Here is a 26,866-nt window from a genome sequence, read left to right on the forward strand (position 1 = left end):
ACCCATCGCTCTGCGGACCCATCGCTCCACAGCCCCATTGCTGAGACCCATCGCTCCACAGCCCCATTGCTCCGAGACCCATCGCTCCACAGCCCCATTGCTCCGAGACCCATCGCTCCACAGCCCCATTGCTCCGAGACCCATCGCTCCACAGCCCCATTGCTCCACAAACCCATCGCTCTGCGGACCCATCGCTCCACAAACCCATCGCTCTGCAGACCCATCGCTCCACAAACCCATCGCTCTGCGGACCCATCACTCCACAGCCCCATTGCTGAGACCCATCGCTCCACAGCCCCATTGCTCCGAGACCCATCGCTCCACAGCCCCATCGCTCCACAGCCCCATTGCTGAGACCCATCGCTCCACAGCCCCATTGCTCCGAGACCCATCGCTCCACAGCCCCATTGCTCCGAGACCCATCGCTCCACAGCCCCATCGCTCCACAGCCCCATTGCTGAGACCCATCGCTCCACAGCCCCATTGCTCCGAGACCCATCGCTCCACAGCCCCATTGCTCAGAGACCCATCGCTCCACAGCCCCATCGCTCCTCCAGCTAGGAAGGCGAGCCTGGCAAAGGAAAACCCCAAACACTTGTTGGCTCCTGAGGACAGAGAAGAGCAGTCTCATGTCACTATCACCCACCAGAGCCAGGTCTGCCAGCCAGCGTCCCTTATCCTCTGCATCACACACACATAGTCCTGGGCAGACAATTTGGGAACACGGGCCTGAGAGCAGACAACTGAAATCCGTGAGAGGATGTGTGAAAAGCAACTTAAATGGTTGCCTAAATGAACCTATAAGATCTGGCACTGCGCTTTGGTACTTAGCAGGATCCACTTGTCCCACACAATTCCCTCCCTCACCTGTTTCTCCACAGACCCCCAGCAAATAGTGCAAATAGTTCTCTGCATCTTCACAGGGCAGAGGTGGGACATGATGGCTGCGCACAGGAACAGGGAAGGGCGCTGTTCAGTGATGTGCCCGTTCAGCCCCACACCACGACTGCTTTTCTAATAACCATTACTTCTAGATCGGGTTTGTAGTCCAACGGGAAAAAGAAAAGCATTGAAGCAGCTGCTTTAAGACTCCTGCTTCAAATACTGGCACTGAATTCCCCTTCAGCTGTGCCTGACAATGCAATTATCATGCATCATTTGAACCTTTACATTCAGAATCTACCTCACACTAGATTTCCAGATAAAACTGATAAAATTGGGTGTTTTTCTGAGCACTTCATGATTTAAAAAAAAACTAAGCAAGCAAATAATTCTGGAAGATATGAACACTTGGAGGAACAATTTAACAGAAATCTGAAGCATTCATGCATTTTTAATATTTATTTTCCTATCACAGGAAACTGCTGATTAATGTAACTAAAAACCACCTTAAAAACCCCAGCAGCCTTCACATGGGCACGAAGAGAGAAACATGGCATGAAATAGGTAAGGAAAGAAGAATATGCTGGGATCAAAACTAAATGCCCAGAAGAGGACAATCTGTCATTTGTGAAAAATGACCAACTGCCCCAACTGATGGTTCTTTAAACACAGCCCTGATTAGAAATCGCCTGTCACGAGAAGCTGAGCAGAAGTTGCATTACAGTGAGTACCCGTTACCTGCACAGCAGCTGTAAAAGCCTGACTCAGATCCAGCTCCCGCAAATCTTCTTTAAACAAAGGAAAAACACACACCACCCAAAATTAAACTGCTCACAGTAAAGTGAGTGGAAAAGCTTGAAAGAAAAAAAAACAGCACACAAACCCAAGGTTGCAGGCAAGAACACAGTCTGCTGGTTTGTGATGGAAAAATACATCCCACACTGCCAAACCCCGTCAGGAATTACCCCCCGCTCAGTTCCACCCCCCCTGGGCCATCAGTGACACTGTCCCAGTGGGGACAGCACCTGGGACGTGTGGGGACAAAGATCATGGACAAGAAACACAGACAGACACAGAGAAATCACAGTAACATCTTTATTAGAAAAATGCTTAGGTGTCCAAAAGTTTCTGGAGTACTACGAGACCTCCCTTTGTTTCAGGTACTTTTTAAATTTCATAATGCATACTCAAATTACTTTTTTAAAACAAAAAATCTGTCCTGTATGTAACAAAGTTCTCTCAAAATTCTGTGTTCCAGTTTAAAATGTGAAGAGTCCTAGAAAAAACAAAACAAAACACAAAACCAACAGACATTCAGCATTCTAATTCAGGTTCTCCTTGAAAACAGCTTTTAAAAACCATGTCAGCAGCTCAGTGTACAGATGGTTAAAGCACAAGGGAACTGAAGTTTCAAAAGAAATATCCTTTCTTTATCGCACAGTGAAAATGAGCACGTGCCTGAATCGACAAGCAATACTCACAAAGATACAACACAATTTGTTCTCAGATGTAAAACTTGACTGACAGGAATGAAATGACCCGCAAACACTGCGGAAAAAAATACAGAATTGAGTGTGAAGGAAAAATGTTTAATTTGTACTCTAAACGCGAATGGCTGGCTGCACATGCAAAACGACGCAATCAGAGCTGTCGTTACCTGGTTGCGTATGCAAAAGGCTCATTACTTACGTGCACACAGATACACTTTGCACTTGAAAACTCTGCCACTGACATTTAGATGCTTTCTTTGGAAAACATGAGCCTACTCACAAACCGTATTTCCTCTCAAAGCCATTTTTATACCTCCTCAACATTTTGCATACAGCTTCACATCAAGAACTACAGAAAGCCACGCAAGTTATTTAAAAGATTTACGCTTAATAAAAATAGTATCAGCGATTCCTCAGTGGAAGCGGATGCTCGGAATAACAAAATTCCAGAAGAGGCACCTTCCTGGACAGCTGATGGAGGGGACAAGCAGCAAGTGCCGTCCCGGCCGCCCCATGTCCTCACCAGTGCGATGTGACTCTGGCGTGTTCAGCGCTGGTTCAGCGGCCAAAGGCTGAGCAGGAACACTCATTTCTGCACCGTGGCCGCCCCAGGATCCCTCAGCCAGGGCTGAGTTCACATGCTACACATGTTCTGGCAATTAGCGTCCTTAATTAGCTGACACTTAGCGTTACATTATGGTTAGTAATATATTTAAAAGCAAGGCATCTAAAGAATTATTTCATAAGTGAAAGTGCTGGAAAACTACCTGGCCAGAAACTAGAAGCAGAGGCTGGTGGTTGATTGTCTACACTGGTTATGCTGGGATTAAGTCTCTTTTTTTTGTTGTTTTGGTTAAACAATAAATTCTACCATCAGGATTTGTTCCTCTTAGTACATTCAGGTACTTTAAGAGAGTCCCCTTTGAGGAATACGGTATATATTAAACAGAAAAATGAACAGTAAAATAAATGGCATCAGCCAGCCTGGATAGCCAACTAGCCTGTGGTGCCGTGGAGTCCGAACCCGAGCGACGCTCACACGCAGCGGGAGCCCTGCCCGCGGCACTGTGGAGACACGATGCAACTGCTGAACTGCATCTTCTAACCAGCACGGGATTAGGGAAGAAAGAGATCCAACAATTTCTTCAGCTGTGCACACAGTTTAAAACCAAAAATTACAAACAAAAAAACCCCCAATCCCACCAGCACAAACAAGATACCTAACAAGGCACTGAAGAGATTTAACCTTCCCGAACGCAGAGCTAATTTATTAGGCCCTAACTGGCTCTTTTACGTATTCGTATGCACAGCAATTAAGAAATATAAAATCTGTTTGGTACCTAGAAGGTCCTAATCTTCATCTGCATCCAAGTCTACAAAACAGATTGAGGTAAAAGGCACAGCCCTCCAAGTGACCAACCAGAACTGCTGAGCACACGTGTGTGTAAACACAACTGCTGCAGGGATTTGGTATCGATCTGATATTGCAAAGCAGGTTTGGTTTTTTATAACACACTTCATAGCTGACATTGGAATAATGTCAGTTCTTAGAGAGGATCTGACAGACGGATATCTGGTTTAGGGGGGAAAGGCCTCCCTCCTTTTCAAGAATTTCCTAGGATTTCCACTTTGTTTTCATCGAGCACAAAGGGAGAAGGGAAGTCTTTGTTCTTCATGTGCACCTCCAGCCCCTGAGAACGGGTGAGAACAGCACCGTTAGGTTGAAAACGCATCAGACTGCTTCATTTTAATATTCTCAAAGAACGACTGACTACTCAAAGCTAAAAGGCTGGGGAAGGACAGACACCAGCACCAATTTCCCCAGTATCAGAGGTGGATCAGCCCCACACCTGGGGTTCAGGAAGGAGAGGGACCCATGAACCGTAAAACAACGGAGCTCAGAAACCACCTCCCTGAAGAGGAGCAGGCACGGGAGGCTGTCCCCTTCACTCACAACAATCCTAGCAGAGAAAAGTCAACTTAAATTGCCTTGTTTTCATTTTGTTCTTACAGTGCACTGATTGTGATGACTTTGCTGCCTGCACATGGAAACCTCGCATGGAAAGTCTGATGAATTCCACTTGCCCAGAGTGGCCAGCAATCCACTCTCATCCCATCTGCCCAGCACGGGGAAGCTCCTCAGTACTAAATGGAAGAAGCTTTCCCAGGATCAATTCTTTTCAGGAAGACAAGCTGGAGAAATCTGTTCTAAGACACGGTTTCTCCTAAGGCAATGCACATAGCACACTTGGGTGGTCACTCACGGTGGGAAATGGGCACAAACTGGCACAGAACCACACACAGTGACCTCATGGGGTTTGTAATTTGAATATTCTGCACTTTTCATTCAGAAGATCTCAAAGTACTTGTGAGTCTTAATGAAGCTGTGCAGACTCGTTGCAAATCTCATTTTACAGATGGCTACAACTGGGAGTGAACAAACTGCTGAGGAGTAACCATAGTGGAACCACAAACATAACACAGAACCCAGGTCCTAGTTCCCTGGATCTTACCATTGCTCAGCAAGCCCAGACTAAAGAAATTCCCCGTGTTTGGAAGCAAATCAGACACAAACCTGCCCACTCTTAAAAATACCTCCATAGAGAGTTATTCTCACCTCTCCAAAGTAAGACACTAATGGAGAAATCTCGCACACAGCTGGAGGATCTTCAGTTCCTGAGAGACTAGAGAAGAAAACACAGGATTAACTTCTTGCTATGTTTAAAAAAACAGTGCATCTTCTTCAAAACATCATCAGAACAGGAAATCCAGAAGACTTAGACAATCGTTATACTAACATTCAGCAGACATTACTTGAACACAAAGTGTGAAAACAGAAGGGAATTAGCAAGGTCCCAAATATTTGTCATCCAAACAAGAACACCACTACTATAGAGGTGCTTTTCAAGTCAAATTAACAGCTAGTGGGTTTATTAAACTAGGAGTTGATGCAGTAGCCCCATGGAGTAAAAGTAGCTTCCCATCCACCATGATGCAGGAAGGATCAGAGTTGGTAATTGCTGTAACAGCTGATCTTTAAGCCCACCTGAGAATATTGCTGAGCTTTAGCACTGGGGCCATAGTCAGAAAAACTGGTGAGGACTAGAAATTACAATTGCTTGGGCTGGCTAAATCCAGAATGATGGAAAAGGTTGCCCCTGCCTAACGAGTTCCTATATGAGGAGTCAACTCATGACCCCGAGGGCAGGAATCTCTGCCAGAGGTAAAGCCCAGAGCACTGTGAGTTACTGTCGAGAGCAAATCACAGTCAGTAACAGAGCAGGAGCCGTGACAGACATTACTCTGCATGTTCAGAAAAGACCAGCTGAATGAAAATGATGCCAAGTCACCCTGTGATCAAACTAAGCCCAGTTTTGTAGAGCACGGTGCCTGCCAGCAGCCACACACAGAGGAGCTGCAGAGATCACGGAGGTTCCTACCTGAGTTTCTCTGGTATCCTGCAACCATTTTCATCCAGAAATCTGGCCCCGGCCCTGAGAGCCCAGCGGTAATGCTGGGCCAGGAGGGCTTGCCGAGCGGTGGTAGGAGTGTCCTTGTCAGCTGTGTCTGCGTTTTTTAGTGGCGAGAACTCCTCTTCTCTCAAAACTTCAAATGCCACAAAATTCCTACCAGCAAAGGGGAGAAAACAATGATAATGATCAATAAAGCTAGTTATCAGCCCTCTTGGTGCAACAACAACTTTCATGGGGAAAGGCTCATATACATTTTAGGGAGCATCGATACATGCAGCCTGGGAAAGCCCATCTCCCATCTGAAAAGCAAAGAATCACAGCCTGGTTTGGGCTGAAGGGATCTCTGGAGATCATCTTGTCCAACCCACCTGGAGTAGATTGCACAGGAATGTGTCCAGGCGGGTTTGAATGTCTCAGAGAAGGAGACTCCACACCCGCTCTGGGCAGCCTGGGCCAGGCTCTGGCACCTCCCAGCAAACAAGTTTCTGCTCATGTTCAGACGGAGCCTCCTGTGTTTCAGTCTGTGCCCGTTGCCCCTCACCCTGTCATTGGGCACCACTGAACAGAGTCTGGTCCATCCTCTGACACCCACCCTGACATACTGATCCCATTGAGCAGATCCCTCTCAGCTTCTCTTCTCCAGCTGAACAGCCCCAGCTCTCTCAGCCTTTCCTCATGTGAAAGATGCTCCAGAGCCCTCAGCATCTTTGTGTCCCTCCACTGGACTCTCTGCAGTAATTCCTGGTCCTTCTTAAACTGGGGAGCCCAGAACTGGACACAACTCCAGATGTGGCCTCACCAGGGCAGAGCAGAGGGGGAGGATCAACCTCCCTCACCTGCTGCTCACACTCTTCCTCACGCGCCCCAGGTACCATTGGCCTCCTTGGCCACAAGGCCACATTGCTGACCCATGGTCACCCTCTTGTCCACCAGGACTCCCAGGTCCTTCTCTGCAGAGCTGCTTTCAGCAGGTCCACCCCTCACCTCTGCTGCTGCCGGGGGTTGTTCCTCCCCAGGTGCAGGACCCTACACTTGCCTTTGCTGAAGAAGCACCAGCGCTGTATGATGGAAAAACACCACAAGAAGGCCAGTTGCTTTGGGAACATAACGGCCTCACAACCCTCCAGAGCTGTGCACAGGTACGAGGAAAAGCAAGAGTTCTGCAGAAACAGTTCTGCAGCCACAAGAAGACTTGTGGGCAAAAAGCCTGAGCTGCGAGCACGGCAGGACGGGCAGAGCAGCAACGCCTGGAGGTCGGACACAGCACCGAGCTGCGCGGCTCATGTCAGAGCACTGCACCGCTGCGCCAAGAACTGCGCTCGGCAGGCACGGAGCAACCCAGGCCACCAGCTCCCAGGGATGAATACGCAATAAGGGAGGATTCACGGCTGAATGGTAAGTACAGCTGTTTACCAGAAATGGAAATGCAAATTCAAAAAATCCCACAGCAGCATCTGCGCATTTCTGCATTTCACGTGTGAAGAACAGCTGCCAAGCTGGCTCTGCAAGTATTATTAAAAAAGCACAAGGTTTCACTGCTTGCAAATGAGTCCTTTCAAAGCTCAGAACTCAGCACTGTTTCCCCCACACTGGTTTTGCCTTTGGTGAGATATTTCTGAATGCCTGTCAGGAAATGGAGACCCATTCAAACCTTGAGCTCTCTATCCTAAAGTAAATCCTCTAAAAAGAAAAATACAATCCCCAAACAACGATAATTCAGTTTGCCGAGGTCTCTTTTTTTGCCATTTATTTAAGCCTAAAATGGAGACTTTACTGCTGAATTTGAAACTTTGGAAACTAGGTTTTGTAAGAACACATGCTAAATTCCTAAATTATTAAACTCCCACATTCCCTAAATACAAAGCACTCCCGACTGCACTCACACTATGGCACAGCACTCTCAGCCCTGGTTTAGAGCTCGGCACGTCAACACTGACAGTTCCCACAGCCCCAAGGTGCTTAAGCAACTTGTTTTCTGAGCACAGAGGGTGTGAGCTGAGCCCTGGCGTGACACACCAACACGTAACCAGAGCTGCAGTTGCCATGGGAGCCACAATCCTGAAAGACTCGATTTCTGCGAGTCTGAATACTGCAACTTGGGTTCGTATTAAAAGTTGGCTTTGTGCTCAGTTTCCCTTTCTAACAATACACCCCCAAGCCATTCACTCCAGGCAAGACCTGTTACAACCTACAGTCATTCAAACAAACATTGAGAAGGGAAGGAAAAAGAAATCATATCTGCCACTAACTTAGAGAACTGGAACACATCAAACACAAACTTCTCCAGCTTTATCCCGTTTGGTTTTAGCGGTTTTACCAGATTTCCCTCCTCGTCAATGTAAGGCACCTTCTTTATGGCTACATGATGCCTCAGCTGCGGCTCATATTTCCTGCAAAAGGAGAAGAAACAAGTTCATTTAGTTCATGCCCACTCTGAAAAATGTAGCACACTGCTGGGAAGCAGCTGGTTTATTACTGCTCCGGCTCAGCTCCCAGCTGCTGCGGGTGTTGCTCTCTCCAAATCGATCCAAGTCACATACAGGGAACACTTCACTGCGCAGAGCAGCCCGGCCAGCGGCACCGCCTGCACTGCTGGGACAGGACGGGGCAAAGCAAGAGGGAGGACCTCGAGTCAGGCTGAGATTGCGGGCAGAGAGAAAAAAGGTAACCTAAACTCTCATCTGACTGGGATGGCAAAGGAGCAGAGCAGATCCCTCACACAAGGGTGGACTGGGCTCTTCAGGAAGGTCACAGGGCTGCTCACCCACTGCCCCATCACAGCCCCATCACCCAACACCGAGGTGCAGAGACCTCCCCCAGCTTCACCCCCTGCCCCCAGCTCTGCTGTCCCAGGGGGTGGCACGGGCGACAGTGCGGGGCTGCACCGCAGCCCACGCTGCTCACCCCTGCAGGCCCAGGAAAGTCATGTCCTGGTGTACGTCAGTCGATGCAGCTACAGCAAAGCATCCAAGCTCTTCACTGGGTAAGGCCTGAATAGCACGCTGAGGCTGTCACAAAAGGGGATACAGCTGTTTTGAACTGTTTGGAGGAGAGAGGAGGTAAAGAGCAGAGCAGGAGGTACCCATAACTGAAATTACAGGAACACCCACTCTTGGAGGCATTTCTGGGCTGCACAGCTGCCTAGCGGGTCTGCTGGAACTTACTGGGCCACCATCTCCAGGAACTCAACCGTGAAGAAGTGATTGCAGATATTGCCAGCGCTGTACAGCAGTCCCCCATCGGAGCCGCGCTGCTGTGCAGTCTCCAGGCTGATCTCACTGTATTCCACCACCTGGTAGAGCCCGTCCACACAGCACACCACCCCCACGGGCTCGGTGGGGTACGCCTTCTCCACCACCTACAGCCACAGGACAGAGGGCTGTGACGAGGAGGAAGAACATCCCAGCACTATTCCAACTCCCGCATACACGCGATCCTACAGCTGATCATCAGGCACCCCAGCTGCACGGGCAAGGCAGTGCTGGGGGTACAGAGGAGCCTGGAGACATGTTTTGCCCAACAAGTGGGGTGGAGCGAGTTCAGAGAAGGGAATGGAGCTGGGGAAGGAGCACAAGTGTGATGGGAGCGGCTGAGGGACCTGGGGGGTTCAGCTGGAGAACAGGAGCTGAGGGGAGACCTTCTGATCTCTGAGCTGCCTGAAAGGAGCTTGGAGCCAGGGGGGTCGGGCTCTGCTCCCCAGGAACAAGCGCCAGGAGCAGAGGAAACGGCCTCAAGTTGCGCCAGGGGAGGTTGAGGTTGGATCTGGGGAACAATTTCTTCCCCAAAGGGCTGTGGGGCATTGGAACAGGCTGCCCAGGGCAGTGCTGGAGTCACCATCCCTGGAGGGTTGGACAGACGGACATGAGGGTCTCAGGGACACAGGTTGGTGCTGGGTTAACAGTTGGACTCGAGGATCTTTTCCAACCAAAATGATTCTATTCCATGATTCAAAAATCCAGTACTTGACTGCTTAACTGCACAGTTGCTCAGAAGACAAACTAGTTAAAAGAAATTGGCATACTGTGGGGCACTGTTCTTACCAAGGACTGGGATCTGGCATTAAATGAAAAACGTTTGCAGCTACCAGCCTTCAGCTCCCTGTTTGCATGAACAGTGTTCATGATTAAAGCAATATATATTTCTCCTCAGCCTCCTGCTGCTAAAAAGCAGGCTAGTTTGGCTTTTCTCATCTTCCACACTGGGGGATAAGGAATGCCATTAGACTTAAAGGTGCATTTATATTAATAAAACACAACCCAGTCCAATATGGCTTCTAGATACCCATGTGCCTCCGCAGAAAGGGCAGGGCATAAAGGGGAAGCAATTACAGTTTGTAGTTTCCTGTGCAGTTACACTCCCTGCTCTAACTGAAGCTTATTTTCCACAATATTGCGGGAGGAGGGGAGGACGACACCCGCAGGTTGGGATTCTGAAGGCAACGCAGGCAGCGAGCAGCCTCTGCTTGGAGCGAGCCACTGCCGGACCAACCGAACACCCGTTCATCTGCTCCCACCCTCACCAGCAGCTTCCAAATGCAACCAGACCATAACTCCCTGGGCGAGAATGGCCCTGCATTAGCACCGCCTCACCTTGGCACCGCAATCCGCCCCTTTGGACACACAGAAGCCTATGAAGACCGGATCTGCCATTTTCACGAGGATATTATCCACACAGTATACATGGACGTACTGGATTCCACGCCGCTTCATGTCATCCAAGATCTTATTATCCACCAAAGCACGGTATAAGCCACCATTGCCATCTATAACACAAGAGAAAAGAGAAAGCCCTGGTTAATGAGTGATCTAGTGGGGGTTTTGTAGCTAACGGAGAAAAAGCTGAAAGTCCTGAACAAAGTTTCTTCACCAGCAGAGGATGGAATGCTCCCTAGCTAAGGCAGTGCTACCAGATCTTATTTCCAGCTCTGCCACATGGCTCAGCACAGGCCTGTTCCCCGCACAGCCCAGCGCCCCCACCCGCAGAGCGGGACCACAGGGACCAGCCTCACGGGGAAGGGTTTTCAGACTTTATGAAGCCCTGCAAGATCCGCAGAGGGAAAACACTAAAGGGAAAAACATTATCAGAGGATGGGAAAAGCCTGTTACATTTCTCCTCTTCCAGCGCAGAGCAAAAGCACATTTCAAATTCAGCTTGAAGAAAAACACTAAAATAAACTGTATTCTCTGTTTATCTTCCCCCCACAGCTTCCCAGTGCCTTTTTAAAGGTTTGAACTGCAGCTCTACAAAAGACATCTGCGCATTTGTTCATCACAGATCACCCTTTCACAGTTCCTCCTTTGATACCCCTGTCAGCTCAAGAAAACTCCTCTGCAGCTGCAAAACCGCATCCCTGCCCGGCCCGAGCAGGCTGCCTTCACCCAGCCTCTTAACGTGCCCAGGTTAACAGAAGATAAGAACTTTACAAGGTGAGATATTGCAATCACTTTGGAAAGAGTTAATCTTCTTGCTGCTTTTTTACCCATTTCCAGCTACCAGCCTTGAATGGTCGCCCAGCTCCCAACAGCTTCACCCCGGGACCTCCCGCACAGCCCTGCCGATGCACATTGCTCCTAATCTGCAGTTGCACCACTCCTAATCCTGACAGTACTCCCCGGCTTTTATAAAACCCACGTGCTGTGGGCAAATCTCCAGCAACAACTAGACAGAGATTGCTACACTCTTGATTACCGGCCTGAAACATTTAACTGAACTCTCACACTAATGAGAAGCGTTAACACTGACCTCCAACGACTGCTCTGTGCACCAAGGCTGGCTGATGGAGAGTAGCAACTACCAACATAGGTTACATCACTGTACCGTGTAAGAGTGACCAGCAGGGTACCTGGAGCCATAGCAATTTTCCCCTTCTCCTCCAAGATGGCCTTCCCATCAAAGGTGACAGCGGGCAGCATCCTCTGTTCAAACATGACCACGTTGGATCGATCCAGGTTGAAGTAGTTGTGTTCTACAAAGAACTCCTCCGTCGGCCCCAGCGTGAACTCACTTGTCATGATGTACCTGGGTAGAAATGGGTGCTGAGCAATGAGTAAGAAAACCACGAGCAAAAGACAAAAGTACAAACAGAATACAAAAGGGAGGAAACCAAAGAGCATTAAATGAGAGACACTGGCATCCTGCGGTGTGCAGGAGAGTTCTCCAGAACTCACGCATGATGATACCTACAGGCTCAGTGCCAGCCAGGGCAGAAGAGCCTTTCCCTAAATGTGAATATCTGGATATCCAGATGAGCTGGAAAACAAGGAAAAGGACAATACAACAGCCTTATTCACCTTAGATTCAAACTGATGTTAAGTGTCTAAAGAAGCACTGACGAGCACAAGGTGCTGAGAACGAGCTGTGAATCCCCAGCAGCTCAGTCTGCCAGCAGACGCCATCAGCAGCATTTTCAAATGTTGGTTGCATGATTAGTTTTTATCTTAAGTTTCTCTATTTCCTCCTCTCCTTCCAGCTCCACTTTGCTGCTGTCTCTCCCTCCACTATCTTCCTCCTTCCACAGTGGCCAAGAGCCATCTTCATTATCTACCTGTCAAGCACTTCAACAACTCCTGGCACAGGTATGCGGGTTCCTCTGCCAGCACACCAGGGGAATCAACGCCTTGCACAGGAGAGCCCGGACCTCACACCCCCCGATTTACACCCTTGCAGAACAGTGCACTGCAGCAGCCAACTGTAACCATCCTGCACACAACCCGTCCCGGCTCCAGCAGCACCAGGGGTGGTGCATTAGCAATTCAGGTAACGCATGCACAGCGTCAGAAAGAAACGCCGTATGGACTCAAATCACCTTTGATCTCCAATTTGTACAACAATGTGCTACCCTGAAGACCTCAGACACCTGCTCTTTCACTCTTCCCAAATCCTGATTCAGACGAGTGATTTCATAAATGTATCTCCCTGTAGTCTAATGAACAACACTTAGCAGAAAACGTTTGCAGAAGTGAGCTGCAGCACCTTCCACGCTCTCACCCACCACATCCCACAGGCAATTCACATTTTGCACCTTGCACAGAGATAGTCTCTTTTGAAACCTTTTGAAGGCTCTTGAAAGCCAGGAGAGACAGCAGCCAGCTGTAAACAACGACAGCAGGAGGTGGCTGAAAATGAGACACCACGAGCACTTATTACTGCGAGGGAAGGAGGTTTTTTGCTGTGGCAGAAATTGCAGGCCAGGGGAGGCAGGGGCTCGGAAGGTGAGCTCTAGGCAATCTCCCTCCATGCAGGAACCTGAGAAAGCACAGCAGAAACGGATGAAATCTCTCGTAAAGTATCGGAAGCAATCACTCAAAAGTTCTGTTTATAGTGTTGTCAGGGACTGTGCTTGAAAAGGCAGCGTGGTACAGCAGTCAGGGTGGTGGCCAGTGAGTCATGGTCACTGACATCTACAGACACGGACCTGCCACTTCCCACCCCTGTGCACACTCCTCCAGCTGCTGGCATCGCAAATCCTGCCGACAAAAAGCTCTGCCCGACGTGTCTCTGTACCGCTTCTAGAAGACAACGCAGGCAAGCTGCAACACAAAGAGCCCCTGCACAGCAGGTCCACAGCTCCATATCACCTACCAGGGGACGGCACACTTGCAGTGGTGTCTCTGGCCAGCCAGCTGCTCCACTTTGCGGATTCTTTCTGCCTGGATCTGATACAAGGTCTTGCCACTGGGCAGCCCCACGTCGTACATGCCCTTGGGATAACTCACGCCCAGGCGGGTTCCTTGTCCTCCAGCCAGGAGCAGCACTGCCACCTTGTTCTGCGAGATCTGATGCAAGCCTGAACAGGAGAAAGAACCCCGAGGGAATGTAAGAATCACAAAAAGAATCAACACCCCATGCTCTTCTCCTGAGCCTTTCTGCAGAGCTCAAGCAACAACCAGAAGCTGACAGTCCAATGCCCAGGGCTGGCAGTGGTAGAGACAAATACAGAATCACAGAATCACAGAATGGACTGGGTTGGAAAAGCCCTCAGAGATCATCCAGTGCAGCCCTTGGTCCAACTCCAGCCCATTGACCAGATCATGGCACTAAGTGCCATGTCCAGTCTCAGTTTAAAAACCTCCAGGGCTGGTGAGTCCAGCACCTCCCTGGGCAGCCATTCCAATCCTGACCACTCTCTCTGCACAGAATTGCTTTCTAATCTCCAGCCTCAATTTCCCCTGGCAGAGTTGAAGCCCATGGCCCCTTGTCCTATTGCTGATGCCTGGGAGAAGAGCCCAATCCCCACCTGGCTAGAACTGCCCTTCAGGTAGTTCTAGAGAGTGCTGAGCTCACCTCTGAGCCTCCTCTTCTCCAGACTAAACAAGCCCAGCTCCCTCAGCCTCTCCCCATAGGGCTTGTGTTCAAGTCCCTTCCCCAGTCGTGTTGCTCTTCTCTGGACCTGCTCCAGCACTTCAGTGTCTTTCCTGAACTGAGGGGCCCAGAACTGAACACAATACCCTAGAAGGATGAAGCCCATCTGATTTGAGGAGACAATGCTGCATGAACCAGGAAAATAAATCATTTCACCTCTTTGATGCAGCAGTTTCCTCACCTAAAGCAGCAGATGGTGTAACAACAGAAACAGCCATGAGTTGCACTTTAAGAGGATTACATTAGGATACATTAGGATAAAAACTCTTTACCGGGAAGATGGTGCAGATCTGGAAAAGATATCCAGAGAGGTGGGGATGTCCCTTAAGGTGTTCAGGGCTTACTTTGATAAAGCCATAGCTGGCCTGACCTAGGGCTGGGTATGGTGCTGTTCCAAACAGGGGCTGGACTAGAGACTCCAGCGCGCCCTTATCACCAACACTTCCACATCTCAAAGAAGCAAAGTCTCATAATCTCCAGTAAAGCACAGGCACTTCTGGTATCTGCCCTAATCAACTATCTCTACTTGTGCTCCAGCTTCTGTTCAGCTGCTATCAGGACTAATAACACAGCCCAGCCTGCAGAAGCGTAACTCCCACAATCTAATTAAAACCAGTATCATTTTTCCTGACAAACCAGGGAAGTCCAGAATATGGGAAAGAACCAGACCACAGAATAAACACCCAGCTCATCGACAGTCTTTGTTCCCTGCCCCTCTCAAGCCAGCATCACAGTAACAACAACCCAGAGAAAGATTTCTCCTCAGGGCACGCTGTGAGCTGCTCGGGAGCGCGGGCCCTGCGCTGCCCACAGCAGCAGCCTCAGCTCTGCCAGGCGGCGGCTCCCAGAGCCTGTGCCACCCCACGCAAGGAGCCCCCCGGACACCGCCCAGCCTGGCGCTGCTCCCCGCGCTCCCGGACAGCACGTGCTCCACCCCAGCCTTTGAAGAGAAGACAAGCATGCAACTTTAACTGTAACTGGGACTAAAAAATTCCTAACTTGGACTGAAAGACACAGGGACCGAAAATATTGAATTACAAGAAAAACAGGGTTGGGTTTATGCTCATCTTGAAATAATTGGCTGTTTAAATGAGCAACAGAGGGAAAATCACAGAATCACAGACTAGTTGGGGTTGCAGGGACTTCTGTAGATCCCCAGCCCAGCCCTGCTCACGCAGGGTCACAGAGCAGATCACACAGGGGGGTCCAGGGGGTTTGAATGTCTCAGAGAAGGAGACTCCACACCCGCTCTGGGCAGCCTGGGCCAGGCTCTGGCACCTCCCAGCAAACAAGTTTCTGCTCATGTTCAGATGGACCCTCCCGTGTTTCAGTCTGTGCCCGATGCCCCTCACCCTGGCGCTGGGCACCACTGAACAGAGTCTGGTCCATCCTCTGACACCCACCCAGAGATATTGATCCATTGATCAGATCCCTCTCAGCTTCTCCAGCTCAACAGCCCCAGCTCTCTCAGTGTCTCATCACAAAGATGCTCCAGACCCCTCAGCATCTTACAAACATGGCTCCAAGGGCTCTCCATTGGACCCTCTCCAGTAATTCCTGGTCCTTCTTAAACTGGGGAGCCCAGAACTGGACACAACTCCAGATGTGGCCTCACCAGGGCAGAGCAGAGGGGGAGGATCAACCTCCCTCACCTGCTGCTCACACTCTTCCTCACGCGCCCCAGGTACCATTGGCCTCCTTGGCCACAAGGCCACATTGCTGACCCATGGTCACCCTCTTATCCACCAGGACTCCCAGGTCCTTCTCTGTAGAGCTGCTTTCAGCAGGTCCACCCCTCACCTCTGCTGCTGCCGGGGGTTGTTCCTGCCCAGGTGCAGGACCCTACACTTGCCTTTGTTGAATCCCATCAGGTTCTTCTCTGCCCACTCCTCCAGCCTGTCCGATCGCGCTGAATGGCAGCACAGCCTTCTGGTGCATCAACCATTCCTCCCAGTTTGGGATCAACCGCAAACTTGCTGAGGGTGTACTCAGTCTCTTCATCCAAGTCATGGATGAACGGGTTGACCAAGACTGGACCCAGTATGGACCCCTGGGGAACAGCACTAACTACAGACCTCCGACCAGACTCTGCACCGTTGATCACAACCCTCTGAGCTCTGCCGTCCAGCCAGTTCTTGATCCACCTCACTGTCCACTCATCCAACCCACAGTTCCTGAGCTTGCCTGTGAGGATGTTGTGGGACACAGTGTCAAAAGCCTTGCTCAAGTCAAGTCATCCACTGCTCTCCCCTCCTCTCCCCAGCCAGCCATGCCACCACAGAAGGCTGTCAGGTCGGTCAAGCATGATTTCCCCTTGGTGAATCCATGCTGACTACTCCTGATAACCATCTCTTCCTGCATGTGCTTGGAGATGATGCCTGCAACTGGAAGAAGAGAGGAGGAAATAACCTGTGCTCCCGATTCCCTCACCAACCATCCCAAGGCCCTGAAGTCTCTTTTAATTGCCCTTGGACTATGGGTCACAACTTCATTGCCACCCACATAAAAGACCAGTAATGGGCAGCAGTCTGAGGGCCACGCCAGGCTGGGAAGTTTCCTGGTGTTGTCCTCATCCCTGGCCCCAGGAAGGCAGCAGACCTCCTGAAGAGGGTCCATCTGCCACACCAACTGCTGCTCTAACAACCTGGCTTGGTTTTAATTCTGTTCAAAAATCTAGCTTTCAGCCATAAAAACAGACATAAGTCATCAATGACACTGGGGTACTACCATTGACCTCCCCATGCTTACAAGTGTCAGTCCCATCACAGCAGTAGCACAGTGTTTCTGCCTAAACACATCCTTCCCAAAAAGGCTGGTAACGCCGGTTCAGGCCCAGTGAGAGAAGCATCGCGGCCACTGGTTTGCTGCACGATGAGCCGCGGGTTCACAGGACCACAGAAGTGCTGGCTGGAAGTCACCTCTGGACATCTGTAGTCCACCCTCCTGCTCAAGAGGGGATTAGGAGATCTCTCTAGAAGGAGACCTGTGCAGAAGATGGAAGTCTTGGGATTTCAAAGCTTTGGGAGGTCCTTGGATGGAGAGGAAAGCTTGGATGGGTATAAACTTAAAATTTAAAAAGCTCAGATGATAGCACTGGGTGAGCTGTATGACAACCCAAATAAAATAAGCATAATTTTACACAACAAACCACAAGCAGTTAACAGCTCCTTTACACCTCTACTGAATTCCCCATTGCAAAACACTTAAAGCCCAGAGCAGGGGGTCTCAGGTATGAGTGATGCTGCTGTTACCTGCTCCGGTCCCCCCCCACGTGCTCCGCAGGCCGATTGTCAGCGCATGGCACATGGCAGGAGAAGGGAAGGACCCAAGCGAAGGGCGGCAGGGGACGGGATGGCTCCAGGCCTCCCAGCACCCAGCTCGGGGGTGGCCGTCCCCTCACTGGGACCCCGCACAGAGGCAGCAAACCCACGAGGGAGGGCCGTGTGCAGATGAGACCTGCACTTCACACACCCGCCCAGCTCGCTGCAGCCACGCAGCCCTGAGGAACACAAACCTGGGTAAAACCCGCTTCCCTGCCAGCCCACCCCCCTTTCCCTTCTCTTACTCCCCTCATGGAGGTTCAGCAAACCCAGAGCCAGCTCAGCACCAGCCTGGGGTGCTCAGCTCCCAGCTGGCCCTTGTGTGCACAGCCCTGCAGGACCAGCCCCCCCATCACCTCTGCCTGTGCCTGTGTCTTGGAGCAACAGTCGCCGGATGGAGCGGGGGGATTTACAGACCAGAGGAGGGGTCAGTAGCAACGACAAAACTACCCTGGGGAGAGGAAGAGAAAATGGTTGCAGTGAGAAACCAAAGCGAAAATCTTTGGTTCAGGTCACTGCTGTGGCAGCCACCCCCTGGCTTGGCAGAGTGCTGCCATGAGCAAGATCCTGCCCATTCGCTTCCCCTGCTCCATCCCAGAAAAAGGAATAACAACTGTCACGGTCCTGCTGAGCTCCACCAGTGCAGGGAGCCGATTAACCACTCTGCAAGGAAACGCCTCTTGCTGGGCCAATCTATCCCTGAGCAACCTTATCATAGAATCACAGAATGGTTTGTGTTGGAGGGACCTTCCCAGCTCCCCCAGTGCCCCCCTGCCATGACAGGGACATCTTCACCAGCTCAGGTTGCTCAGAGCCCCGTCCAGCCTGGCCTGGGATGTCTCCAGGGATGGTTCATCCACCACCTCTCTGGCCAACCTGGGCCAGGCTCTCACCACCCTCAGGGCAACAATTCCTTCCTCATGTCCGGCCTGAATCTCCCTCCTTTAGTTTAAACCATCACCCCTTGTCCTATCACAACAGGCCCTGCTCAAAAGTCTGTCCCCATCTTTTTAAGTACTGACAAGTCGCAATAAGGTCTCCCCGGAGCCTTATCTTCTGGCTGAACACCCCAGCTCTCTCAGCCTTATGCTTCACCTTGGCCTCTTCACAGTAACGATGAGCCTCTCATAAAGCAAGATAAATAGCGGTGTCTGAGCAAAGAAAACCCTTGGCTATGAACACTGGTGAGATTGTACTTGCCATCATTGCCATGGCCAAGGACAACACTGGATGAGTCACCCTCCAGTGATTCCAAATTGCATTTAAAACCCAGAGCAGATGGACAAGGGCCCGGAGAGCCAGCGATGTGAAGTGCTCTGAATGTCACCACGCTACAGCCACCCAGGGCTGAACGAGTACCAGCCAGCAGCACGAATCCACCACAGGCAGCTGTACAGGGCTGGCAACCCGCTCAGCACATCCGACTGGGCAGAGGAGCCAAGATGGTGAGATAGACAGACAGACACGTTACCTTCCAGTTGGCTCCATCTACTTGCTCCTCAGGATGCAAACAAACAGCTTGTTCCCGGCTGCACCAGTTGTGCCACACCAGTGTCCCACTGCTCTAGTTAGGAGGGTCACAAGGGCAACAGCGTGAAACACACAACCTTCTTCTGGCATCAAGAACACCAGCAGTCCACCAAGAAAGCAAACCTGCAGCTCTCTAAAGATCTGAGCAGCCTTGGGCTGAACTTGAAGGCTGAGGCACACGGTGAGTGAAATCAAAGTACCCGCCACAACACACTCGGGACCGCTCCAGGCAGGTGGAGCGTGGAGAACAACCAGGAGAACAACTCTGTGAAGAACAACAACCAGGAGAACAGCTCTGTGGAGAACAACAGCCGGGAGAACAACTCTGTGAAGAACAACAACCAGGAGAACAGCTCTGTGGAGAACAACAACCAGGAGAACAGCTCTGTGGAGAACAACAACCAGGAGAATAGTTCCATGGAGAACAACAACCAGGAGAACAGCTCCGTGGAGAACAACAACCAGGCAGAGTGAGGCACCAAGCCACGGTGCAGCTGCAGCACGTGTCCATTGCGCGCCCCACAGACACGGCACTCCTCCGTGCTCCAGAGCCCCGTACCCACCAGTGCTCATCCTTACTTAGGCCTTGCCTTACTGAGCTCTGAACTCAGCACCTGCTGGTCTCAGGGGCTGCAGCACAGCGGGTGTTGCTTTGGGGTGCAACTGAGACTGATCCACCAGTGGACCGAGCCAGGCGTTTGCTCCGCTCCACCCCCACCTCGGCACCGCTGGGCTCACACCCACATGCACACTCTGGTCCTGATGCGACAGATCACATCCCACTGATCTCAAATTAGAGGTTTATGCACAGCAACAGGCTGCAACCACGGGGCGCCACTCACATGAAGCTCTGGAGCAAACGCTGTACGGGAAAAGCCTGCGAGGTCTCGCTTTGTCATGCAGCATCCAGTACAAGCAGCTACGATCCTTGGCCACGACCAGGGGTACCAGGGCTGGCATCACCCCGCCGAAGTGGGGATGTCCCGGAGGACACGGCAGCTCTCAGATGTTTTCCACGCAGTGATGAGATGACGGAATCTGCCCAAGGGTGATTTGGCACCTCACACCCGCCTCCTGGAGGGGCCTCTCGCTGCAGGGACCGGCACCTCGACCTAAGGGGGACGAACCCAAGTCCAAAGCGAAACCACTGATAACATCAACGGTGTTGGTCACCTTTTCTCTCCCCAAGCCCAGCAGACTGACGGGGCCGTATTCCCGGGAGATGGCAGACCAGGCACACACGAACAACCGGCAAGGGGACTGTCCTTCCCATCGACTGTGGCACTCCCAGTTTTTGGGGTGCAACCCTACAACTACAGGAGAGTTTTTCCAAGTTTCTGATCTTGGTTGCCATGAAAACCAATACCCCCAAAATTTGAATAAGTAGGTCTGCTCCGATTTCCCAACTGTAAAACTGCTAATACTCACGACTAAAATTCATAACAACTGACTCATCTCGCTGCACATTCCTGCACTAAATGAAATATTTATTCCTCTTAAAAAAAAAAATCCATGTTATTTTCTGCAGCATATGAAATATGAACAGCTCAACCAAACAAAAACGGGAAGATGAGCTGCTGTTAGATACACACCAATGCTGCTGTAAGTCTTATTCTGCACAGAAAATAAAAAAGGCAAAACAGTTTTGCGGGAAGAACAGATTGATCTTGTAAGAACAGACTGGATTCTCCTGCTGGACAGGCACATCAGCCCGATTCCAACAGCACTCAGCAAGAGTATAAAGTAAAACACCCCAAATCCTTAATTCTGCAGAGCAGTAAAATAACCAGAACGAATGAGCAAACCTCCTGATGAACGGGGAGCTGCACTGTGGCCCATGCCAAAGACTCAGATTTCATTAATAGAACATTCACAGAATGTAAAAGCTTGGTTTGTATCATCATCCCTGAGGCTGCCTAGAAAATGTGATCACTTCATGTTTGGGTTTAGGATCTGAAAGCAAATCTGCCCAGGCTAAGTTTTATCATCTCAGAGACAATAACAATGATATATACTTTTTTTAACTATTAAAAAGTACCTTGGGTGTTCCCAAGACTAAGTTTTGAGTTGCCTGGTTCTTTCAACCACCATTTTCTATCGCAAAAAAGGGGGAAGGGGAAAGAAGGAGACATCATTTCAGCTGTTGTCTTCGCAGAGGACACACTGCAGGCGGGAGCTGCTGGGAATTGGAGCCTCCTGGGCAGATGAGCTCAGCTCAGTGCTGAGCCCGACCCAGAGCCATGGGCTGCATCAGCCCGACCCACAGCCACGGTTGTATCAGCTCCGCAGCCTCGGGGACGTGGAGCAGCAGCTCAGGATGGCTCAGGACAGCTTGGGACGGCTCGGGATGGCTCCCTCTGCTCCCGGCCAGCACAACACCACAGCAGCGCACGGAAACAAGAGCCTTTCAGAGCCCGTGTCCCCTCAGGGACCACAACCCCTGCAAAGCCTGCGCCGTGACACTGGGCTCCACTGGGAAACGCCACGCAGGGGAACAGGACCCCACGGGGACGAGACCACGTCCGCAGGGACACGGGGCCCACCAAGTGCTGCACAGGTTTAGCAGCACAAAGTCTTGCTCCCGATTACCCTCCTCTGACAGCTGATTCCCATCTCCAGCATTAAACTGGATCATAAAAACAAACCAAAAGGAAACAGAAGAACCACGTCCCCCTCTCCTGGCAGAAATCACAAAAACCTGCCTGCAGGACGGATGTGGCTCGGGGACTGGACTTCAGGACCAGCTGAGTTGTGCACGATGCTGGTGGTCCCAAACACAGCAGCCGTTCTGGACCCCTCTGAGCTCTGCTCACAGCACAGTGTGCCTGCCCTACCTGCTGCCGACGGCGGCACGAGGCTCCTCGCTGGCCCGGCAGGGCGGAACACACAGGACGCAGTTTGGTAAAACTGTTAATTTAACCGTGCAGCCCCGACCTAGACCCATGTGCCTCTAGAATTCATGGGTTCCCTTCCTCCTGATCACAACACCCTCAGGTAAGAGGCAGCGACCACCACCAGAGTGGGTTCCCATCAAACCCCAGCAGTGTCTGGGTGGCCGCCGTGGTGCCAGGGGTGCTGACTCCCTCCTCTGCCGGGCTGGAGATGTCACCATGGTTGGTGGAAACCGTGGCTGGATCAAGTACACGTGGCCTCGGGTCACCAGTTTCCTCCATCACCGCTCAGCCCCGTCAGCCAAGTCTGACGTGACAGAAAAGTCCTCTGCCCTGTGACTCTGCCACTTCTGGTTTTGTTCTTGTTTGGAAGCCTTTACTCCCCTGCCCACACATCCCAACCTCTGCTGGCAGGTTTAGGTCAAGGCTGTGCAGACACTTGCAAGCGTCTCTCCGACCACAGCTGGTTCTCCTGGCTTCCTTTTTTTATTACAGTTATTTTTAACAGTGCTGTTACATTTTATAAAGAAGGAGGGAAGACAAAGCTGAATCTTTGTAAATAAATGCAAGAGAGCACCCAGGATGTCTGTGTAAGATGTATGTCCCGTGGGGGGCACAGCACCCACATCCAGCCACTGCCTCGCCCATCGCCCCCACCCTTCACACGTCCACGGGGCGACCAGGGAAAGCCGCCAGCATCTACTGGGCTGCAAAAATCAGCGACGCTGGGCTTTGCTGGGCTTCTTCCACACTACCCATTCTGCTCCCATGCGCCGTCTCCTGTCCCATGCCAGCCCCCGCACCGCCACGAGATCTGCTCTGCACCCGCAGCGCCCCGGGAGAGCAGCGAGTGTCCAGAGCAGCTCCCAGGGCAGCGGCAGCGCGAACCCTCCCCTCACACCCTCCCCGGGGACTCGGCCTCCACTGTGAGCCACGGCCTCACCGAGTCCTGCCCACCACGCGCTCTCCAGCCTCAGCCGCTGCGGAGTGAAAATTCCACGTCTCAGCCCCAAAGTGCCCCCATAGCCCTGCCCGGAGCTACCGCCGCAACCCCAAACCGCTCCCGCTCTGCCTGCCTCGCATCCCCCATGCCTGACACCAAAACACCCTGAAAGCCCACGGGGCTGGCCAGAGCTGCCCCCGCAGGACACGACCCTGCCGCGGGGATCCCTTCAGGCGCAGCCCCGGGCGCCGCGGGATGGACGTGCCCGCCGAGCCCCCGCACCGGGGCAGGGCCGGGCCCCGCTGTCGGTTTTAGCACAGCCCCGGCTGGTTTGCAGGACAAGCCTCAGTATTTTTGGCACCGAGTGGCGGGAGGGCCGCGCTGGGGAGCCCGCCGGGAGCAGCCGGCGACGCTGGGACAGACGTTCCCGTGTCCCCGTCTCAGCCCGCAGAGCCCCAGACCCGCCCCGAGCCGACGGGCGGCCCCGCGCCCCGCTCACCTTCCGCCTCCCAGCGCTCCAGCGCGGCGGGGCCGCTGCGGCGGGCGCTGCCCAGCAGCCAGGCGGGGAGCGGCTCCATCCGGCCGTCCAGGCGCTCCGGCGGCCCGCGCTGCCGGGCCCCGGCCGCCGCCGCCAGCCGGCAGTGCTCGCCCAGGCCCGGCGGCAGCGCCGCCAGCAGCGCCCCGCGCTGAGCCGGGCCCAGCTCGGCCCAGAAGCGCAGCAGGTGGCTCTGCCCGCACCGCGCCAGCCGCGCCCGCGCCTCCTCGGGCGGCCCCATCGCCCCGCGGCCACCTCTGCCCGGAGCGGGACCGCGCGGGGCGGGGAATCGGCTGGACGGGGCGGGGAAGGGCGGGATCCGCGGGCCGCTGCTCGGCCCCCGGCTCTGCACGTTCCCGGGACCCGCCCGGGCTCCCGGGGGTCGGGTCCTCGGGTTTGCAGGACCCTGTGGGTCTGCGCCACCGTGGGGTCTCGCAGCGTCTCCCCCTTCCCGCGCTGGGCTGTGCCAGCTGGGGCGAGGTGTGTTTGGGGGCTCAGATGTACCTGACCAGGGTACCAAATGTACCCCCCAGGGGCGCTGGGATCTTTGTACCTGGGAAAGTCTCAGACCCCTTCTTGCACCTGCACTTGCAAACGTGTCAAAAAGCTCTTGGGGTGACTTCAGCCCCAGCCGCGATGGCTGCTGCGGGGCCAGGCCCCCGGCTCACGAATCTGGCTCCTCATCAGAGACGCAGCACTGGCAGCACTGAGCTGACTGGACACAGAAACGCAAAGCCCGAGGCTGTGCCAGCCGTGTGGTGTCAGAGGGCACGCGGCGAGGCAGCCCCGCTGCGCCCAGCGCCGGGGCCACAGGCTGCCCAGCGCAGACAGCGCCATGTCCTGTGCTTGAACCTCCCGTATATTCACTCCACTCCTGCCACTGGGCAGCCTGGCACCAACTCCCTGTCCCAGCCACTGGCCTGTCCCCGTGGCATCCTGCCTGCAGTTGAAACCCGGCTGCACAGGAGACGAGAAGACAGACAGACAGACAGCTGCTCAGAGACACCCACCTCCCTGCGTGTGACCAGAGTCACGGGTGCTGGACCCCATCCGCATGTGACGATCAGGTCAGGAAGAATCCCTGATAGCTGTCAGAGCTTCTGTCACACCGTTTCCTATGTTATGTGACTCAACACAGCTCCTGCAGGGCAGAGCCCAAGCGTTTCCAAAGCTCCTCGCTCTGCTCCCATTTACACATTCCTGCTGTGGTTGCATTCGCTGCCTTCCTGCTGTGTGAACGGGTGCAGGCCCTTCCACACATGTTCTGCCTGCATAACCATCGACCCTATTCATCAGAAAAGCCTCTATCAGATCGAACTTGTAAATCCAGCCCTGTCTTTTCCTGCAGAACTTGCACAGCCTTTGCTGCCTCGGCTTGAAGGAACCTCAGCATGCAGCTGTGGGATCCCATAGCCATGGGGTCTCAGCTCTCCTAGAACAACCACAGCAAACCGTGCCGGTGAATGTGCTGCCACCCCCACATCCAGCCATCCACCAGAACACGTTTGTCCTGCTGCAGTCTCCTGGGCTGATTCCACAACCCATCGCACCCGTGAGGGTAGAAATTTAACCTGGAAAGCAATAAAACAGTGGCAGGTTGGATCAGATATACCAGGCAGGACAACCTGAGAGAGCAGGAAGGAGGTCACTGGAGCCAAACAAAACACAAACGTGCAGGAGTAACAGGAAATTTGTCATTAAAAAAGCTCCAGCACTCTGAAAGCAGACGGATGGCAAACCCTGCTCCGTCGGGGTGAGGTATCCCACCAGGAGAGAGGCAGAGCAGCTTCAGGCATTGGTATGTAAGTATCTACCAATACATTCCCCAAATAAACGTGAGTTTACAGTCGTTCCCTGAATAAGATGAAAGGCTGGGTAGTTAATGGCTGTGGCGGAATGCTCTGTGCTGTCCTTAGGCACTCCTGGCTTCATTGGCAGCAGCAGAGCAGAATTCATAATATGACAGAGCAACTGCTGGACGGATTCTAGTCGCAGGCCTTGCAGCATCTATCATGCTTTCATTTAAGCCCCAGACAATGCCCTATATTTAAACTCATTGTGCTGAGCCCCATCGGCTGGAGGGGCTGGACACCAGTGACTGCCGTTTGCCTGCCAGCACAAAGTCTTGCCTTGCAGAGCCGGGCTTGTGCAGGGTGAGCAAACAAACCCGCCCCCCGGCAGCTCGTTTTCTCTTCCCACCGGCCGCCCTGCTCCCAGCCCTCGTGACAGCCCACGGGCCTCGGGCAGCCACAGCTTCCTGCTCCAACCCCCCCGGAAAAAACAGTCTGGAGGAAAGAAAAGTCACTTTGTGGGAAGCACCCGGCCCCTCCAAAGCAAACAGAGCACGTCCTCAAGAGGCCCCGTGAGCAGCAAGATGGAAAACACGATGACACCTCGGAGCTGGGAAGATGAAAGAAGACAGCCCTCCCCAAGGGAAAATCTGCTGCCTCTCCCCGACCGCGCTCCCCTCGCTTTTCAGCTTCTGTCCAGAGGTTTCCTGGGGACAGATGCATTTCCGAGTTGACACTTCGGTACCCCGTTGGAAGTGATTCCCTGCACACCCTCAGCTTTGGGGCTGAAAGTTTTAACACCAATTGCACTTAATGAATTGAACAGTGATGGGGGCACCAGAACTTGGCATCTGGACTGTTGCTTGCACAGCTCTTGCTCTGTTTTAACCCAGCCCAAACCAACCCTTCCTGGGTATGGTCTTGTTAGCAAACGAGACACATAACCACGGACGTAGTTATATGTGGTGCTTTTATTTCAACACTGGGAAACCAGGGGTTCGCACCCAAAGCTGGCTTCGACCACTGATTCGAACTCCACTACATTTATACAATTTGGTTACATACATATTCATTAGGGTTACAACGTATGTATTGCATATTCATCAGATTTCACAACTATTTCACAATATCAGTTGCAACGCCTTGGAACTACTCTGAGCATGCACAGTGTCCTCTGGTGGTCGTTCAGGGGGTCTTCAGGATGAAGTAAGGAGTCTTCTTCACTCGTGTACTTTTCACCTTTTGTCACTGCACATGCGCGCTATTCCTATGTTCGTTGTGAAATCATGTAAAACTCTCGGATTTCTTAGATGTGCATTCTCAGCACATCCTATCCTTTCAAGAGAAGATAAGGACTAACTGAGGACTAACTTTCAGTTCTCTTTTTGTATACAACCTGCAAAGCCTCAAGATAAGGTAAGAATCTTGGATATAATTTACAAAACTTAGTTACAACTATAACAGTCTGGTAACCTGCGCTGGCCAGGAACCAGCGCGCTTTGTCTGCGGCGCTGCTTTGGCTGGCAGCGCAACCTGCGGAGGCTGGCGGTGCTGTGCGCTGTCCCTGTGCCGGGCAGCAGCACACACTGAGCCCACAGACATGTGGCTGCTTCCCTACCAGACCTCGCTGCCCCCAAGAGAACACGCAGAG

General features: G+C 52.4%; 1 protein-coding gene across 1 annotated transcript; it reads right to left on the reverse strand.

Moving 5' to 3' along the window:
• Nucleotides 1-1,963: 1,963 nt before the first annotated feature.
• Nucleotides 1,964-23,666, reverse strand: UAP1L1 (UDP-N-acetylglucosamine pyrophosphorylase 1 like 1; the record flags this gene model as incomplete). Its single annotated transcript, XM_082067767.1, has 9 exons — nt 1,964-4,063; nt 4,990-5,056; nt 5,813-5,998; nt 8,095-8,235; nt 9,010-9,203; nt 10,435-10,607; nt 11,688-11,863; nt 13,427-13,631; nt 23,390-23,666. 9 exons carry the CDS (start codon nt 23,664-23,666, stop codon nt 3,977-3,979), a joined length of 1,506 nt encoding a protein of 501 aa, XP_081923893.1. The 3' UTR covers nt 1,964-3,976.
• Nucleotides 23,667-26,866: the final 3,200 nt, after the last annotated feature.

Source organism: Streptopelia decaocto (genome assembly GCF_964273445.1).
Source record: "Streptopelia decaocto genome assembly, chromosome: 17".
Classification (NCBI taxonomy): domain Eukaryota; kingdom Metazoa; phylum Chordata; class Aves; order Columbiformes; family Columbidae; genus Streptopelia; species Streptopelia decaocto.